Genomic DNA, 20,495 nt, shown 5'->3' with positions numbered 1-20,495 from the left:
ACAATGCAATATGATTTGTTTCCCATTAGAATGAATCTTCATTGAATGCGTGGAATAATCTACATCGGGATTATACTGATGATGCCAAGGCATTCCTAAGATAATGTCACTAGATTGCAAAGGCACAACTAAGAAATTTCTACGTTCAGCATAATCACCAATTTTTATTTCTAAGTCATGCACTTATTGTGTTCCATTGTATCTAGTACCTAAGAATGCAGCCTTGATGCGATAATGAGAGAAAACAATATGTAAATTCAATTCTTTGACCAATTTTGCAGAAATAAAGTCGTGTGTGCTCCCATCATCATGTAAAACTATCTTTTCTCTACCATGCACAAGACACATTTTATCGTTAATAAAGAATGGGGATTTGACATACTTGGTAAAGTATCTGAAGTAGTACCGATATCGTCATCGTCTTCCATGAAATCTAGCATTTCTTCATGGACTTCATCTTCTGTCGCTCCCAAATAGTTGATGTGAACAATTGGTTTTTTGGATTGACAATTCACCGCTAGATGTCCAGGTTGATGGCATTTGTAACAGACTATGGGTTTGGCCTTAGATACATTATTGGTAATAGCGGGAAGTTTAGGAATGTTGGGATTTGGCTGGAAAGATGGCGTAGGATTTGGATTTGTGTTTGATGGTAAAGCAGGGGGTCGTGTCCAAGATTTATGGAATGAAGATGGAAGGAAACGGTTTTGATTGAATCTTCAAAAATTTGAATTGAATTGTTTTGAACCAAAGTTACCAGTAGTTGAGAATTGTTGTAGTCACTTTTCTCGTCCTCGAATTTTGTCTTCAGTATCATGGGCCAAGGAAATTGCATCTTCGCTTGAACATGTTTACCTCTGTATAAAAATGACCAAGTAAGCCAGACATAAACTTGTGTTTATGGGTTGCCTCAGGTACATCTTCGAGCATTCGAAGTTCTAATAAAGCATTCCAAAAATGCTCGGTATATTGTGAAATAGGTTCGCGATTCCTCTGTTGTAGAAGATCCCACTGTTTGATTGCTTTTTCATGGAATTGGGGTGGAAGAAAATTCTGCAAAATTTTATTTTGGAAAGTCTCCCAAGTAGTAGGACAATCAATGCTTTTGCGGACAACGGTCCACCATAGGGATGCTCTGTCCACTAAATGATTAGTGACACACTTAATTTTGTCTTTCTCAGCATACTGTTCTTCATGGAAATAATCATCAAATTGACTGATAAAAGCAAGTACAGTCTTTCCATCGCGTGACCCATTGAAAGTACGAAATTTGAAATTTCTTTTACTTATCTTTGTTTATTTTCGAATAGATTGCGCTTCAAGTGTCGCATTGATCATACGTCGTATAATATCTTCAGATTGTGGTCCATCTTGGTCGGCGGTAGATCATTGTAGACTAGCCAATTGAGCTTGCAAAGTTTGACGTGCTTTTCGTTCCTCTTGAAGCTGCATCATAATTAGGTCCAATTTTTGCTCCATCGTTGGTTCCGGTAAATCACCTTCGACCATAAAATCTTCCATGGTTTGATCAGACATCCTACAAAATTTCAAACAACCTCATACACTCGAAATCTTATTAGCGGGATGAGCATAGCTTAAAGTCAGGTATACAAGGCTTATTTCTCTTTTTTTTTTCAATAGCTTTTTGCAGTATTTCTTCTTTGTGGATGCTGGAGTTGATGTCAGGGTCTTCATCCAAGCGTATACTTCGTTCGTGTAGACTGTGTATAGCAATCTACTTGCTGAAAATCAACGATGTCACAATGCATGTGTGAATAGGGGCTTTCAAGGAGGTTGAAAACCAGGTTCAGAATTAACCAGTGTGAACGCAGGCAACTGGAAGCTTCAAACTGGTTCAGGAGTTCAGGTAGTGTGAACACCCATGATAGAAGATTTAATTGGTGACTATTGTGATTAAGCTTATCAAGCTTAATAAAATTTATAGGCCGTTTTTTTAATGACAACGTTGTGTAAGGAGGGCCGTTTATTGGTGCCACCGTCTGTGACGACATGCTCCCGCCGTAGCAAGTCAATGTTTCAAAGAGCTTTAAGCTCTTATAAGCTTTTTTTTTTATAAAGCTTATCTTTTACTTAAGCAATGAATAATAAACTTCTTCTTCTTATCTGTAAACAAGTGACTTGATGTGGGAGTTTGTCTGTTGGTCCTCCGTCTCATGCAACTAGTCCTTCACGATCAGAGGGTATAGCAGGGGGTTTTTCACTGCCACGAATACGTTGATATCGACAGATTGCTACGAGAGTGACTGTAGAGCTCAATCATTCTAGAAGCTTTGCCTTCGCGTGGATGATAAGCGATTAGAAGCCCTCAATCTCAGCTTCGCTTTGATACCACTGGTGCACAAATCAGATGTTGTATGTGTACGTAGCGAGCGCCGGAAGGTCCCTAAGAACAAAAGAACTCTACTTTTGCACAAAAAACAAGAGAGAAGTTTTGCACGACATGAAGCAAAAGACCAATTGGGTACAATCTCCCCCCATGCCTTATGTGAGCGCTCCACAAAGCATGTATTTGATATATTATTTATCTCCAAGCTCAAAAAATAGCCCAAATTTACAATTAGCTTTTGTCCAAATAAATAATAAAGCGGTTGGGCGCCCAAAGAGTCGAGTTGTGTCCAAATATAATGTCCAATAATAAATATTTAAATTGTATGCCCATACGCATACAAAATAATAAATATATGTCAAGAGCTTCAATAAATAAGCACGTCAAAATAAATATTGGCGCCACGCCTATGCGCGCCCATAAAAAATGATAATGTCTTCTAAATAACTTGAATACACGCTATCGCCCAGTGCTTCCCAACGCCACCGCTGCTTGCTCTACACATCAACTGAAGCATTCACAATTGTTAGAAAAATAATAAAATTAAACGGAAAAAAGTGAATACCTAGCAGTCTTCAACTACAAAATAAATAAATTGGTTAGAACTCAATCCTAACCTTAACTTATTACAAGTGTGCACTCTAAACTCATAAACGTCCATTAATTTAAATATGTATTTTGCGAAATCACCCACTTCCACATTAAATTAATGAGACGCCTGAAAAGGACAGGTGTCCCCATCGACTTTTCGCACAAGGAATCCACCTTGTGTATGAGTCCTTGCAACAAATATAATTTTACGGAATCCACCGCAAAACCTCACGGAATCCATCGTGGAATATGCCTCCTTGCATCAGCGTAAGGTTGTTGGTAAGGTAATCGTCTTGGCAATCAAGTGTGCATGGTGTCATGCTCGAATCTTCTGCAATCGGCACAAGGCCACGATCTAGGATTGGGACATTCTAATTGCAAGTGGTTCCCTCCACAGTGTACACACTGCACATGAGGTCATACTGGCCTTCATATTAACTCTTGTAGCCTGGTTAGCTCTAACTTTAGATCAACTATCACTTGGATGGGGTGAACACTCTTGCCTTTATCTTGTTCAATGGCAACTACTTGTTTGCTAAGTGCAGCAGTTCTCTCAATGTTTCTAAATGCGTTGCTCCCTTGTTGTGTAGCCCTAGAGCTTCTCTCCCTGAGCAAGTGATCCACCCATATGGCCTCCTCAAAGACTCTTGCAAGCACATCCCTTTGCAGGTTCGAGTTGCTCGCTAAGGCCTTATAGAGTTCTTCGTTTGCAGATCGCGTTAATGAATATGGTAGAGACCGCCTTCAGCAACAAATCAATTTTCTCACTCTCCAATGATTGCTGCTCATCGGCATCCAACTAGACATACTGACTTTCAAATTCATGGAGTGAAGCTCCAGCAACCAACCCTTTACTAGGATTTTCAATCCAATCTGTAAATGTCTTTTTAGTTACCAATCCTGCATCTTCCAAGAAAAACTCTTCTCTCAAAGCTTTCTTAAAAGCTGCCCAATCAAAATCTCTTCTATGTAACTCATCAATCTGATCATGTAATGCATGCATGGCCAAACGGGAGAAATACCGACTCCATGCATACTTCGATACCCCATGAAACATCTTTTCTTCATACAACCGAATGAAGGCCAAAACATTTTAACCCTTAAACTGCTTTAATTCCTATCCCACTACCTAAAATGCATTCACAGCTAAGGAATCAATTCTTTCTGCTTCCTGTCAAGTTTGCATTTGCTGTTGTAACAACAACTGCCTAGCTGCTATTGTTGTTGTTGCAACAAAGCAATCATTTGTTGTAAAGCACCACCACTACTTAAACATGTAGAATCCCCCATCTTTACACACATGCTGCTGACTTTCACGTCGGGTTCACCACTGTCGGAACGTTTGGGGTCGAAAGTCTACCACAGGGGTAAGAGATAGTAGGGTGAAGACGGAGATTCAGGGAGAAAAATTGATGAAAGAAAAGGGGTTTGAAGAAATAGATGTACAAGAATACTCATAGAGGTGAAGCCTATCAATTTTTTCTGCATCCTAAGAAGATAAATCCCTTGTAGACCAAAAACGTGCATCAAAATGGTAGCTTCTTCTCTACTACCCAGACTACCAATCTGATGCTTCCGTTGGCTCTGAAAGGGGAGTAAAATACCATAACACCTGGTCAAAATTCTCCCAGATCACTCCTTCTTCTTCTCCCAATTCGGAGTACTGTTTGATGCCTGTAAACTGCGATCACACGTCGCACTGTCGTCGTGTTGGAGGTCGAAGGTCCACCACCGGGGTTTAGAGCAAAAGAGGAGTGAAAGATTCAAAGGGGAGAGAGGAAAAAGATTGGGGTTTGATGGATTCTCAGGTTATGGAGAGAGTAGATGAGATAGAGAGTAACCAATATCTTACATAGCCATGTCATACAAGTTTACCATAATAAACTTGGATCCGATTACATCAATAACCATGAGGTTTATGCATAGATCTATATCAGATTTTGTTCCATTTCCTACAACAAATTCCCTCCATTTCATGAAGATACATGTATTGAGACTTCAAGATACAAGGTATAGAGAGGTAGAACTCATTACAACTGACATAGAGTCCAAAGGATGATAAAAATGCTTCAATAGAACCACAAATGTACTTTAGCCCTAATTCCCTCCATTTCATGAAGATACATGTATTGAGACTTCAAGATACAAGGTATAGAGAGGTAGAACTCATTACAACTGACATAGAGTCCAAAGAATGATAAAAATGCTTCAACAGAACCACAAATGTACTTCAGCCCTGCATTAAAACAGTAATTTCTAGCCCTCAAACTTGACTCAAAAATGTATACAAACTCATGGGAAAATCTCTCATTACAATCTCAACCAATGCCCTATTGTTTCGGGAGCATTGTCTACACAAGAAAGTGATTAGATTTTAAGAAACCCCTTCAAATGAATGAGTTTTAATGGCTGCCTTGTTTATGACAATTTTTGGGAGAGCCTATTCAGCCCATACATTGGCAAAAATCACCTCTTGACTTGCCCCAAAGTCACTCAAGTACTTGGGCACAAGAAGGGCTTCAATGGTACACAAATATGGTAAGAGAATGGAAGAAGACGCTCATCAGAGCAGGCTGAATACTTTATCTTTGTTTTTCCCTTTTATGGACTGTCATATAACTCATTTTCGTGATACCAAATGGATGAGACAAAAAGGACCCTCACCTTCTTTGTTTGCATCTCCTCTTTATCTTCAGTTTGCTCTGTGTTTGCATGCTTTGGAGCATTCACCATAGTCTTCAACTCTCCCTCCATCTTCCACGGGTGTGCAGGCTCGAAAAATGCACTGAAAAATGCAGGCTGCACTCCTCTCCTTCTTCCACACAAAAAAGAGTTCACATAAATCATATACAAGCCATATAAGTCCTTTGCAACTATTACTCCGTGTCTCTTGTGGATCTAGTCAAATTTGGAGTGCTCTTGACAACAGTTGGATCTTCCAAGCTAATGAACTTCATAAACCAATGTGACATAACCTGTAAACAATCAATTACCACCTGTTGATCAAGTTGAAGTCCTCATATACACTATCATTGCCATTTTTCTTGATACAAACTGAAAATTACATATCAAGTTACAAAAGAACTTATGAGATTAAATGACATCTAAGACAAATGTAAGGGAATAATGATTGAATTATGTATGAAAGTTTCTTATGTGGATCCTAATGAAGTTCTTCTGCAAACATAAGAACTCCATGTTTTATGCCATGAACAGAAGATCCTTTGACAGCGAGATTTTGCCAATCCTTCTTGTTGCATAAAATCCCCCAAAAATGGCTAAAAGCCACTTCCTTTTTTTTTTACATATCATCCTATTCTAGAAGTTGTCTACATCTTTTGGATATTTACAAGAAATAATATTCAAAATATAAAAAATAGACTAAACTTGTCCAAAAATATAGTATTTTTGAACCATCCACACTATGGACACTGACACTAATGACTAATATGGCATTGGCGCTCTAGATCAATAAGGAAGCCGAATGACGATGCACTCTAGAGTTTTTTACACTATGTCCGTGTAGCGGTACGACAATGGTCCCTCACTCTCTGACATACATACTCTCCCTCTCACACACACTCTCTCTCCCTCTCATACACAAGAATGAAGCAAGAAACAAGAAGAGAGAAAGTTTGGCCACACACTGAGAATGAGCTTCTTTATTCACTTTTTGACTTTTATACATGCCCTATCTCCTCCTTCTTGGGTGGCCATCCCCTAGCCTTTGTCCATTCCTCCACTCTTTTCCTCCTCCTTTCCTATTAGCATGGCCTTAACCTATGCCTCTTATTCTTTACAACTTGTATAGGAGAGAGCCCAACACTCTTATACAAAATAATTTACAATGCGCCTGGTGCTCTTTTTGCAAAAATATTAAGGTGCACTTATTCTCATGTATCTCCCTCTTTCATTTACAATTTTTTCCTACGCTTTGTGTTCTCAAATTTTCCTTAGTACGCCTTTGTCCCTTCTTGCCTTGGGACTATCTTTCGCTTCCACTTTTCTAGATTTTCTATCTTGGTCTTTCAAGCATTAACATTCCCAAATAGACAGAATTGGAATAAATATTATTGTTTACTTCTGCACCATCCATGAGAGGAAGAGGAGGGCTCCTTTATAGAAAAGGGAGGTGTGGATTATTAATTGGATTTCTCTAGCCATCATCAATTGTGAGTTGTAGAAGAAATATCCCTTCCTACCACCCATGTTAGATCTACGTGCTTCTGTTGTTGTTATACACTCACACATCAATTGTTGTTTTCTCTCAAAAGACTACCACCTCAGAACAACACAATGCCTCCAAATCTACAAAAGTAAATAAATAAAGATAACCTTATTTTCATAGCAATTACTAGAACACAAACCCTTACCATATTATCCTAGCACATGTTGAGAATTCCTTAGGCACTCCAAGTTCAAGTGATTAATACACTTCTTCTTAAAGGCTCAGTTAGCTCAATTGATTATTCCCCATTATGTAGCAAATTCTACTCTTTAAGTGCCTAGTTAGGGTGTGAGTCATGCTCTCAAATGTGCCCTAATTGATTATTCCCCATTATGTAGGGGACTTTAGTCTCTAAGTGCCTATAGGGGTAGGGCATGATTTATGCTTTTAAAAGTAACCTAATTATAATGCACTTAAGGGTTGGCACCTAAGTGGTTCATGTGCCTAAGTAGGGTGAGAATTCAATTTGTGGGTTGATAGGTCCAATGTTTGTGTGTGGCCCAATGGTTAGGTTTCTATGTCCCTTGAAGGGATGGTAGCTTGTACTTCACAGGGTGTGATGTCCATTAGTGGATGCAGAAGGTGCACCCTAGGTTTAAGGTTTAAATACTCAAGGTTTGTATAATGCAAGAAAGGTGCACTTCTCATTAGGTGTGAAAGATGTAGCCCTAGAGAATGTGTGCACATCTAACCCTAAAATGTAATGTCCTTACGATGTTTGCCTATGATAACTAAACTATGTGGTGCCTTACTATTCATACAAAGTGTGAGACCATTTTCCTCAAGTTGTGATGTGTTTCTATGTGCAAGGTCTATGAGAGAATATTAAAAAGGATTTAAAGATAGAGCCCATGTTGAGATGACAAACTCAACACATGCAAACATTGATGATGGATGGCCTAGTTAAATGGGTATGCATGCGTACATTGGTGGTCATTATGATTCCCAAATGGCCAATGACCTATTATTTGTTATATTTTGCTTGTTACACCTACCTGTAGTTGGCATATTATAACACCAGTTGATTAGTATAGTTAGTTATCCATTGTTTGACTTAGTAAGCTACTTTTCTTTATATTGTATCTCATCTATACTTTGTGTACTTTGTATTGTGTGAGGAAGGAAGAAGAAAAACTAAAAAGAAAATGTTTTGACCTCCATCTCTCTTCTTGTGTCCTTGAATGAGCTTCATCTTGTATGTATTATGTGTGTCTACAATAACACAAGTAAGTCGTCCTACCAAGTGATTGATTCATGGCATCGTATCAAAGTGGTGCCATTGAGAGAGGCTAGTGTTGAAGGCTAAAGTGAAGAAGAAGGAGCAAGGATTCAAGTAAGCAAGCAATCGAATAAGAACCTCTCTAAGTCTCTCTCTTTCTTTCCCTTGAATAGTGACTATGGAGGCACTGGGTGGACCAAAAAGCAAGCCCCATTTTAGCTCCATAGGCTTGCAAACAATAGTTTCAAGACATACTATAATTCAGTTGTGTTGGCCATTCTACGATGCACAAGTTATAGATTTTAAAATCTATAAGTTTTGAGGTATTTGTCAATAAGCAAATGCAAGATTTATCTACAAACAAGTTGTAGAGTATATGTGTTAGTAACCACTCAATGAAAAAGGTTGCCCAATTTATAAATGTGTACATCTTGTGAGGATCATATAATTTTTTATTGTGGTTTAATACTCAATTGTATCATGATGGCTAAGAACTATGAAAATCTAATTATTGAGAAGCTAGATAAGAACAACTATCCATCATGGAAGTTCCATATAATGAACTTCCTTACTAGAAAATGCCTCTACAAGTTTGTTTTAGGTGAAAAAAATGAACTAGAGCTAAGTAATCTTGTGACTATAGAAGAATTAAAGGCATGGAAAGAATGGAATATAAAATATGAAAAGATAATGTATTGCTTGTCTGCAATCATTGATAACACTATGCTGGGGCATATTAGAAATGTAGAAACTTCACATGCAACTTAACCTTTGAGAATATGTTTTCAGTAAATATAAAGGTATGAAAGATTGAAGTCAAGCAAGATGTATATAAATGAGTATTTTTTGAAGGTACGAAACATTGCAGATGCCTTAATACCTATTGATGCAATGCATGATGATGATGATTTAGTTTTATCTACTTTAGGTGGCCTTAATAATGAGAAGACTTGGAAATCCTTTATTAATTCTATTTATGTATAGAAGATATTTCTAGATTTTGATGAATTGGTCTCTCTCATGATCACTAAAGAGATCAACATGCAAGGTGAATTATCTGAAAGAAGTGATGAATAGGTCCAAGCATTTTACTCAAGTTCAAGAAGGGAACATGGTAGATCCTCTTCAAGAGGTCATGGTATGGGTCATACTGGTAGTAATCAGTAAAATAGGTTAAATCAACACTTTGGTGATATACAGATTTCGGGAGGCCATGGTAATTCTAGAGGTAGGGGGAGCTCTAAAGAGGTGGATGGCAAAACATAGGTTCTGGAAATTTTGATATTGTCTATCATTATTATGAAAGAATAGTATTTTGATAAGGATGACATTTGCAGTGTGAAGCATGTCAATTTGGGAAGCAAGCAAGGCAATTGTTTTTGTGTGACAAAGATGTAAGCAAGATTATGCTTAATGTTATGCATAGTAATGTTTGGAGACCTATCCGAATGTATCTCTTGGTAGCTAAGTACTTTGTTACATTCATTGATAATTGCTCTAGGAAACTTTGGGTATATTTCATGAAGGAAATGAGTGAAGTGTTTGAGCACTTCAAAACTTTCAAGGCTATTGTTAAAGTAAAATTAGGCCTGGAAATTAAGTGCTTAAGGTCAGATGGAGGTAGAGAATTCCTCTTTAATGAGTTCAATGATTTTTTGAGGTCTCATAGGATAAAGCAATAGTTTACATGTAGATATATCCCACAACAAAATGGGTTTGTAGAAAGGAAAAAATACATATTGCAAAAGTTGCATAGGCATTAATGGCTAAGAAAAAGATACCCAAGCATTTTTTATCCAAGGTTATTCATACTATTGTCCACCCTACGAATAGATCTCCCATAGTTGCAATTCATGGTATCCTCTAGCCTTTTGAAAATTATCTAAGCCATTAATTTTAAGAATGTTTTCTCTATATTTGGAGATGTGTAATAGAACCTCCATCCCACACTCATCCTAGGTAGTCCAATTTCGATTCTTTTTTACTCTCAAGAAGAAATTCCTTTTGGGAACATTTTCTCAAACTTGACTCACGTTGTAGGACGAGTAATAGTATCAAGTCTCATCCACCACTTGTAGGCCTTGCCCTCAAGTGTGAGGCTTGCCTCAAGGGCTCTAACAAAATTTGGTGTATGACATAACCAATACAAATCACTCCACTTTTGTAAAAAAAGTGTTGATTGCATCCTTGTTATGATCTCATTTCTCTTATTGAAACATAGATGGCTTCATGTTCTTTAACATATTATTAACCTCATGTGTACCAAGAGAGCCAAAGGCCTTGGCGCCTTCAGGTAGCCTTGTTGACAAAGTATCTTCAAGAGCAACCCCATCTTCAAGAGGCATACCTAGAATTCCCAAAGCTTGTTGTTGTACCAATTACTTTGAAAGCTTTGAGATTTGTATATCATTTTCATTAAGAGCAGCAACATTTTTCTCTAGTGCTGTTGTGCGGGCCAATAAAACACCAAAGTCGCCCTATCCATTAGTTCAAATGTATCTAAATCACTTATCATGCCTCTATTATAGGGGACAAAATGTAAGGTTTTGGAGGGGGAAAATGGCATAAAAAGATAGGGGACATTAACAAAAAACATGACACTTTGGAGCTCTCGTAGATCACCATAGCTCATGGGAAAGATGAAACATGAGGAAAACTCAATGGGAGTAAACCCAATGACATCCTGGAAGTTGCTTGAAGCTTAGAAGTTGAATATTAGACAATTTATGCTCGTGTAATAATAGTAGCCAATAGGGTATCTACAATAAAAAAGCATTCACAAGGAGATTCTAAGTCTTCCAGGGCATCTTCTTCATGTATATGATGCTCTATTCATGCTCAATCATTGCTAGAATAAGAATACATGGTTTTGTGAAGGATTGGAGGAGGAAAGACTTGCATTTTCACTATTTTAATAATAGTTACCAATAGGGTATTTGTTATAACAAAGGTTTCCCAGGGTGTTCTAGGGCCTTCAAAGTGCATCTGGTGCTCTAGGCATGGTAGAGCACTAATAGAATAAGAGTACATGGTTTAATGAAGATTTGGGACAACATAGGGATTCTTTTCCTTTTTTGTAATAAAACTATCATAACAAGGCTGAAGCAATAATTCAATCCCCGTATAGGATTTTAGTAGGAACTAATGTATGCTGAAGCTTGGCAGTATGCCCGATTGATAGGGGCTGCCATATATGACATTATTTGACAATTTACGCATAGTTTTGGAGCCAAAATCATTTGAGGAAGCCTATGTAATGCAAGATTATGTCATTGAATAGGGCACTCTTTGAGTCAAAGTCATAGAGCTTGGGTTATGTGTTTGTATATGAGTGCATGCAGTCCTTGTTTTTAACAAACTTTGTCATACAAAGATTGAATCAAAGGATTTTTTGAGGGCTCCTATCTTGATTTTCTATATCTAAACTTTATTTTGTTCCTCTAACCCTTGTGATTAAGGCTTTTGATAGTATATGCTTCGACATTGGTACACTTGACATGAAGGCTATTGGAAGATTACATGATGGGAGACCATGCAGATAATACTCTTAGTTTAGGATTCAAAGAGTTTGCGCAAAGTTGTGGCATGTGTAAGAGGGAAAAGAAAATTATTAAGGCTTTGCAAAGTGTGGTTGGAGTTGCAGAAATTTGATCGCAGTAATGTTCCTCGAGTCGGTACTTGAAGGTTTATGTGGAGGAAGTTATAATGGGAAAATGTACCTACAGATGAGATGCAACAATATTTTTATAAGGTTATGGTTCCTAAAGTTTGCATACAAATAAATGCAAATCATGTAATCCATGGGTGTTCTTGGATTGGTTTTAAGAGGGCCTTAAAGAAGGAATATGTAATTGAGGATATAGACATGGCTACAAAGATGACATTTCTAGAACGGGTTGCAAAGCATGAAAAGGGGCATACTACTCCTGAGTTATCGAGGGAGTTTGAGAAGCGTTATGATCCAGCTTGATGCTATTGAGTAGTTGTCTTTGGAAACATAAAAGATATCTTATTCTTGCAGGCAGCAAATTCACCATCACAAGGTGAGTTAGAAAAGCTTTTGAAATATGATACTGTAATGTAGAGGCTAAAAACTGATTAGGCTAGTCAATAGGTAGAAAATAAAAGAATTATTGATTACACCTGGTATTGTTGCTAGTCCTTTGCAAATTGAGTCAATTGTCAAGGCTAATCCTATTGCTAAGTTAGAGCTTATTTTGAGGCGGCCATTGGTTGTGCCTCCTATTGCTTCATCCAGAGATGATATTAATGAGGAGATAACAAAATATATGCGCAACTTGCATCTTTAGTATGCAAAGCTTGAAAATTTTGGTCATTCAGCAAGTTCTAAGGCACTTAGGGAGAGCTTTATTAGGATTGCAATGTATGTGGTGTGATGGCTCGAAACATGAGTGGTGAGATTGTGAATCGTATCGTGATGCTTTGGATTGCAGTATAATCTATTGGAAAAATAATAAAATTCATGCACATGAAACGGGTATGCCTCTTGCCTTGAATTTTGAAAAGAGAGGTATGGAAAAATTAATGGAAGAATTGGCTAACAAGAATGTAGTTTCAATAGTCCATGCATCTACTTTTGGTTTAAAAATAGAGGAAGTCCTTGCTAGGGTTGTTGCTATTTTGAAATTTGATGTATGGTCACAAGCTTTGGGTTTTGCAGAAAGGGGGAAAACATCTATGGCTAATTGGTGGGCAAAACATATGGAGTAGAATAGGTTGGGATGCTCCGATGGATTCACTCACATCATATGCATACTTGTTTAAAGTATGGAATCTTGATGCTGTTGTTGAGGAAAAGAGAACGAGAGACGATGAGGCTGCATGCACCTCAAAATGGATGACACGAAGTAAACTGAAGCAATAGAAGGCTACTAAAAAAGCGAGTCCTAAGCATGTTATGGAAGATATTGTGTAAGAAAAGATGCAATGTGGAAAAAAGACAAGCAAGTAGCATAGCCATGAACTGCAATTTGATAAAGAGACCACCATAGACATTAAGAAAGTGCTTGAGGAAAGAATTTTGAACAACAGGGTTGAATTTATGCTTTTGGTGAAGTGCTTGGAATTGCCAAGCATGAATTCCATGATGAAATAATAGACATAATCAAGAGAAAAAGACAATTTGTTGGAGAAACAAATAAAGCCTTTTTGCACATTGATGAAATTTTGGATTCTTTCATGTAGAGTTTACTAACAATTCCATTGTTGTGTGGAAGGGGGACTAAAGCTGGAACATGGACTAATAATGGGTGAAAAAGAGGATACTTTGGTTGAAAATGTAATTGTAAATAACACTACTCAAATGTAGGTTATGCAACACCAGTCATATGATGACAATGATGCTTGCCTTATTCCTAGTAGCCATTATTTGCATACACATTGGGTAAGAGCTACAACTGAGACTATATTTAAGTTAGCGAATAGGAAACTCCACGTATTGCATCATTAGACCATAAATCCGAGATCAATGTCATGTTACAAAGCTTGTATGCAAACAATGGTTAATAGATTGATGTAGATCCTAGATGGAGGACGAGGGCTACAAATAACTCATCTAGGGATTTGTATGCTGCATGCACAAATGTTCGGGTTACCATTGGGGATGTCCAAGATGATTGACATTTCTTAGTGTAGGATATGAGGAGTTATCCAATGATTTTGGGGCAACCATACATTGTATAGACTAGGATGGAAACAAAAGTGCTTGATGATGGGTTGTCATATTCTTATCTAAGGAGTAGATATGGAAGGAAGGCAATTCAATTTTTGATAGTGAGGATCAATTATCCACATAATCAGAATACACTCAATGATAATCATGTGTTGTCAACTGTCAAACAATTCAAGGGTTGTTAGATGTCCTTGTTATAAGGGGAGGCTATCACACTGTTGCTTCTAGAAAGCTCTTGCCTCCTTGTAAAGGGGAAATTACTTTTAATACTGGCTTTTATGTTTGGACACAACAAGTAGTTTTGGGTTGTTTAAGAGAATTGAAAGCATTAATAGAGCTAGAAAGAACTATGTTAAGGGGGTTGAAAAAAAGCTAAAAAGGCATGAGGTTTGGCTACAAATGACTGCATTATGGACTTGTTTGAGGTGTTGAATTTTATTGAGACCATGGTTGAAATTTTAGCAACAATACATGCTAAAAATGAGGTTGAAAACAAGGTACTTTCGATAGGTTCTTTGGAGATGTGTGAGGCTATTATGTTGTTTCCTCAACAAGAAGGGTTACAAGTAAAAGAATGGGATGATGCGATTGTAGAAATAAAATATAAGATGTTTGATAATAAAGTTAAGCTAGTTGCTTTGCCATTGCCATCATCGGGTAGTGAGGATTTGCAAGACCAAGTGTTAAGGTAGCCAAGCTTGCATGATTCGAAGAATAGAGGGCATAAATTTATAGGTGAAACATTGAATGAATTAAAAGTTGGTGGAGAGGCATTTCTCTTGCCTACTGAAAGGGAATGTTTCATGCAGATGCTGGCTAAACATGGGAAAACATTTGCATTTTAGCCTATTAAAATAGGTTGCATGGACCCAAATATTGTGTCTCTAATGGTGATTTTCATAGTGCCACGTGCTATGGAATCTGAGGCCCATTTTAGTACTTAAAGGGCTTATTTTCTTAAGTTAGTGGAACTCTTGAATGAGAAGATACGCATAAAGATATTGGAACCATCATACTCTAATCACTGGTTTACTGTATCCAAGAAAAATGGAACATGAAGGTTCATTCAAGTTATGTAGCTCATTAATAAAGTAACAATAAGAAGTGGGTGCATGCCTTGTAGTAGATGACTTTGTAGAGGCCTTCGTAGGTAGAGCAATTAATTATTTGGGGCACTTATACTCTGGCTATGATAAGTTTCAACAGGCTATTGAAAGTAAGGACATCATGACAATGAAGACATCCTTAGGATTAGTATGGATGTGTACTCTTCCATTGGGTGCCAATAACTTACTTGCACACATGATGAATGTAATGAACAAGATGCTTAGGGATTTTATTCCACACCTTACTATGCCCTTCTTGGATGATGTCATGATAAAGGGATGTTTGGTGGATAAGAGAAATGATGAGTTGGATTACTCGTGGTTAGAGACAGTTTATTGCAAACCATAATAGTGATTGTGAAATAATATTGTCTCGGAAGAGGTACACTCAAGTCTTTCAGGCTAGAAGTCAAGTTTTGGAGTTGAGGAGGCTTTGATTGTAGGCCATATGTGTGGGCCTTATGGGAGAAAGTGAGATTGACAAAATGTAGGATGTGTGCACTAGTGTATTAGAAGTTCGAAAGTTCTTGGGAACATGTGTATTCTACCTAATATGGATTTCTCATTTCGCACATGTAGCCATGCTCTTTATTAGTTGTTGAGGAAAGGTCAAAGGTTCTATTGGGAGAGAAAAATAGAGAAAAATAACTCCCTTCATTTCTCACCCTTTTTGAACCAAGTATAACATGGATCCACTTCGGTTTGAGCTGATTTGTGCAAGCAACTACTAAAAAATGAGTACTAGATAAACTGTTAAGTGACCTTAGTATTATATAGGAGCCTTTTTTAAGGTCAATCCTAGTTATGGAGCAAAGTTTCCCTTGCAAGATACATTCAAGAGAGCCTAGGTAACAATGTCAGCAATATTCCAAGGGACTTTTAGATGGGGTAGTTAGAAAACAAATTTGATCTCGTGCTATGAAAGATTAAGATTGATAAATTAGCCACAAAAGAAAACAAGACCTAAAAATTCAAGTGCATAATTATATTCACTTATATGCCTTTCAAATATTACAAAATAACCAAAAGCAAAACAAGGTCTTGCACCCACATCCACCTACATTCACATATATGGCTCTCCAATACCATAAAGAACCAAAAGCAAATAGGGTCGTGAACCCACATCTCACATGGTAAAGTAGCCCACACCTTTTCCCTCATAACCACTGCACCATATTAAGTGTTTTGAAATTCTAGCATGAGTGTACCATATTTGGAGCTCTGCCAACGACAAAAGAGTGCTCCAGAGTCCACATTTGGGGGTGTTCTAACTTGTACAATTCACGTGGTAAAGTAGCCCACACCTTTCCCTCATAACCACTGCACCATTCTAAGTGTTTTGAAATTCTAGCATGAGTGTACCATATTTGGAGCTTTGCCAACGCCAAAAGAGTGCTCCAGAGTCCACGTCTTGGGGCGTTCTAACTTGTACGATTGGCACTGTCACCGTGGAGGCTAGATGTGACTTTGGGTTCCAAAAGGAGGCCATTGTGGTTTACCACAGGGGTTAATACTAATGGCAAGGGAAATCACGTGGTAAAGTAGCCCACACCTTCCCGTCATAACTATTGCACCATTCTAAGTGTTTTGAAATTCTAGCATGAGTGTGAGCTCCGCCTCTGGCAATAGAGTGTTTGAGAGTCCATATTTGGGGGTGTTCTAACTGGTATGACAGCACCATCACTCGAGAGGCAAGATGTAACTTCGGGTTCCAAAGGGAGGCCATTGTGGTTTTCACATGGTTAATAATAATGGCAGGGAAAACGAGTGCAAACGAAATGTGGAGCATGTGACGGGTCTGCGACGTCACCTCTGTTCTCGCAGCTTGGACTAGTCCAAGTTCTGCCCAGCACACGAGTTATGAGCGCTCTCTTCTCTCCGGCAAACCTTTGAACCTCTCTCTCTCTCTCTCTCTCTCACCCCACCCCACCCCACCCCACCCCACCCAAGGCCCTCGAAGAAAAGACCTTTCTACCTACTAAAACTGAAACACGAGCTCGCTTCTTTCTCTCAGGCCATTCCCAGCATCCTTATGCTAGCGCAACCATTCCCGCTACCCTTCTAGCGGTCTCCCTCTTCCCAATCTGATTGTGTCCCTGTGTATCTCGTCTGGCTCCTTGCGGATTCAGTTCTGCCAAGGAGCAACAGTGACAATGGCGCACGTCTCAACTGTCAGATCCACGCTTGCATTCGTCGACACAGGCAATCAGAAGGCTCTTGTGGCCCATCAGAACTGTCCATCCTTCTTCAAGGTTGGGTTCCAGAGTAGGGGATTCTTCAACTCGGTAAGAAAAGCTATGGCTCTTGAAGCATGTATGACCAGTCGCAGAGCATGTCCGAGAGTGCAAATCAATGCTAGTTCCGCTGTGCTGGAAGGAACGCCGCGCACGGCACGAGAGGACATGACAGTCGTGGATGTCGATCTTGGTGATCGTAGCTACCCTATTTACATTGGGTCTGGTTTGCTTGATAGGCCAGAGCTGCTACAGAGGTACATTTTTTGTCCCTCTCTTCATCGAACTTTTAGCAACCTTCTCAGTAATTCTTCATTTAAACGATACTTTTGGCTTTGGCAAAATTTGTGCTTCTAGTGAGTCAGGCCATTACTTGGATCAGGATCTTACATTTCAACTGAATTCTTAGGTTAAAATGTCATCTTTGTGGAATGGAATGCTTGCTTGAGAGGATCATCTTTGTGGAATGGTGATTCTTGGGAAATTTCAGTTCTTCTGATTTTCTGATGGCAGTCGACTTGCCATGGCATCCATGTGTTGGACCCCATTGGCCTGGTTGGAGTTCCACATTGCCTTTGGTTGGGTTCGTTGCTGCCTTTTTTCACCATGTTTGTGGTTCCACATGTTACCTGTATTACCTGCTGCCTGCTGTCATGACTGCAGCCCATTGCACATGCTATCACATCATGCTGCTGCTCATCGCCTGCCCTCGATCTCATCAAATGACTACGATTGTCAATTTTGGGCCTAGCTCTATTGGTCTTCTAGAGCATTCACAGAGACAAGGTTGTCCTCCTAGCTGCCTATTTGGGCTGCTCAAATGACAAGCCTGTGTTCAAATTCCTTGGTCTACACTCTAGCACACTATCTGTGCGCTCACACATCCATGCATGTATCGCCTTCTCCTCTAGTTGCATGTGTCTAAGTAGACCGTTGCATGTGTCTATAGGTGGCTTATATAAACCTTTTTGTGTTTTGTATGGGCATGAAACATGGGGTTCTTTGCTAGAGCCAAGACACTCTAGCTGTCCACATGTGGCCCTGTGGGTCCTGTTTGTGGAAAGCTAATCTTTGCCAACATCTAGCAGAGCCATACTGCCTCCTGTGCGGTGGAGCAGAGGGCATGATACTCAGCTTTTGTCGAAGATAAGGCCATGGTAGGCTGCTTCTTGCTGCCCCATGAGACAACTCTCTATCCAAGGGAGAAAACAAAGCCTATAGTGGAGCATGGAGTGACATCTTCAGCCCAATCTGAGTCACACCAATCTGCTAGAGTGGCTCCTTCTCTAGACGTGATCTTAGAGGATTGGCTCCCTTGTAAATAGCGTAGAATGTGTAAAGTGGCCCTTTAGTGAGGCTGCAAAGGTGTCTTCATGAAAGAAGACAAGAGTGCTGTGAATATATGATAAGGTTTTTGTGGAGAAAATATAAAATGCAGGAACACGACTAAAACTTTAAGGGAAAAAAGAAACAAGGGAGTGACTATGTCTATGGGGGGCAATAAAGGGATGGTCAAATCCAACATCACAAAATAGAAGATTATCCCAACCACGGTATCTAGGGTGTTGGTGACAAAAGAAAGGGGTGAAGAGGTATGGAGGTGTGATGGTAATAGAATTGTTGATGGAGATAGCTCAGGATTTGCTTAGGGATGCCCTACATAGTGAGATGCATAGATAAATGCTACCCAATGAGAATGTGTATGTAGCAAGGTGTCACTTGGACATTTGTTTCTCTTGGGAAAATTATTCATGTTGCCCAAGTGCGCTTTTACAAAGGCGATGATGATCATGCAATGCAAAGGGTACGTACAACAAGGACGGGAGGTCAATATCAAACCTAAACGTCAAACGTGTAGCACCAAGTGAAGGGTAGGAAACCCCTCTCAACCATGGATGTCGATGCCGAAAGGAGAAAAAGAAACTTTGGGGTTGATCGCCGTGTGGTATGAATAACCATGATGAAAGATAAAGATGAAGCATCCCAGCCGAAGAGCTAGGTAGAAGTAGCCGTCGTGGTAGTGTTGAGTGAAACCAACCCTCCTTGGATAGGGTGGTAAAATCTGATCAAGTACTTAATTACAGCAATTAATAAGTGAACATAAATTGAAATTCACACATTACCTTAACAATCTTGGACAATAGGCATGTGGTTGGTCTTAAAACTGTCCCCCCCCCCACCTTTCAGTATTTCTTTAACTTTGATTGCTAATGGACAATGTACAAGTTGAGATTCCACTATCTCCTTTGCTGATCGAAAAGTCCCTTGCTGTACATAGGACTTGCACAAATGGAACCACCACTGGCAAAACACTGTCCCAATTTACAATGGATGGTTTGGCATTTGAATTCCTTGACAATTACACAAATTTCAGGTGCTGAATTCAGTGTACCATGCCTTTGCCTACTGGCACGGGTCTCGGGGTGGTTGTCAAACCCTTATTTCCGCAGAAATTTAGGGTTTACAGTAGAAATTCTCATGTTGTCCACCAAATTTGACTGAGATCTACTCCAAATGGCTGAGAGATGCTAAGAATGACCAAGCACAAGTTGGAGAAGGTGAGAGAATGGTAGAAGAGAGAAATTTCTGATTTTCATGCGAGAAAGCGTGAAATCTGACTGCTACCGGCTTTCTCAGATGGTCCTCCAATGGATGTAGATCAGACCAGCAACAACTCCTTCCTCTCTCTTGCAGGCTAAATGAATTGAATCCATCTCTCTAGCCCCAAAAACGTTTTTTCAATTTGTATGGGCATTTTTGCCAAGTAATCTTGAAAATTAATTTCAATCCTTCTGACCTTGCATAAAATTAAATGTGCCCATTCATAATTAAATTGGCTAGGCCATTTGCAGCTTGGAGTGGTCCCAACTTCTCTTGGGGGACTAGAATTAATTAATTAATTAATGCTAGTCCCTAGTGTCACCACTGACATTTATTGGCCAAACAACTGTCCCAGGGTCAAAATTGATACCTTTTTTGACCACCAAAACCTAGTTGGCATATCTTATCACAACTTTTGCCTTTGATACTCACTGCGTCCTTAGGATCCTTGGCCTGTTACCATGAAATAATTGACAT

The 20,495-nt window shown here is 39.0% G+C and overlaps 1 protein-coding gene across 1 annotated transcript in view; it reads left to right on the top strand.

The window, feature by feature from the left end:
• Positions 1 to 17,062: 17,062 nt before the first annotated feature.
• The window catches only part of LOC148018304 (3-dehydroquinate synthase), a 76,240-nt gene continuing 72,807 nt past the window's right edge, over positions 17,063 to 20,495 (top strand). Inside the window, exon 1 of the mRNA XM_087661364.1 lies at positions 17,063 to 17,674. Within this exon, the coding sequence (XP_087517490.1) occupies positions 17,337 to 17,674 (338 nt within the window). The 5' untranslated portion in view covers positions 17,063 to 17,336. The remainder of the gene's footprint in view (positions 17,675 to 20,495) is intronic.

The sequence above is a fragment of the Lygodium microphyllum genome, chromosome 21, assembly GCF_053477565.2.
Source record: "Lygodium microphyllum isolate KBCC chromosome 21, Lygodium_microphyllum_v1.1.10, whole genome shotgun sequence".
Taxonomy (NCBI): Eukaryota; Viridiplantae; Streptophyta; class Polypodiopsida; order Schizaeales; family Lygodiaceae; genus Lygodium; species Lygodium microphyllum.
Note: the sequence above shows the minus strand (reverse complement) of the source record. Positions and strands in the feature narration are given on the sequence as shown.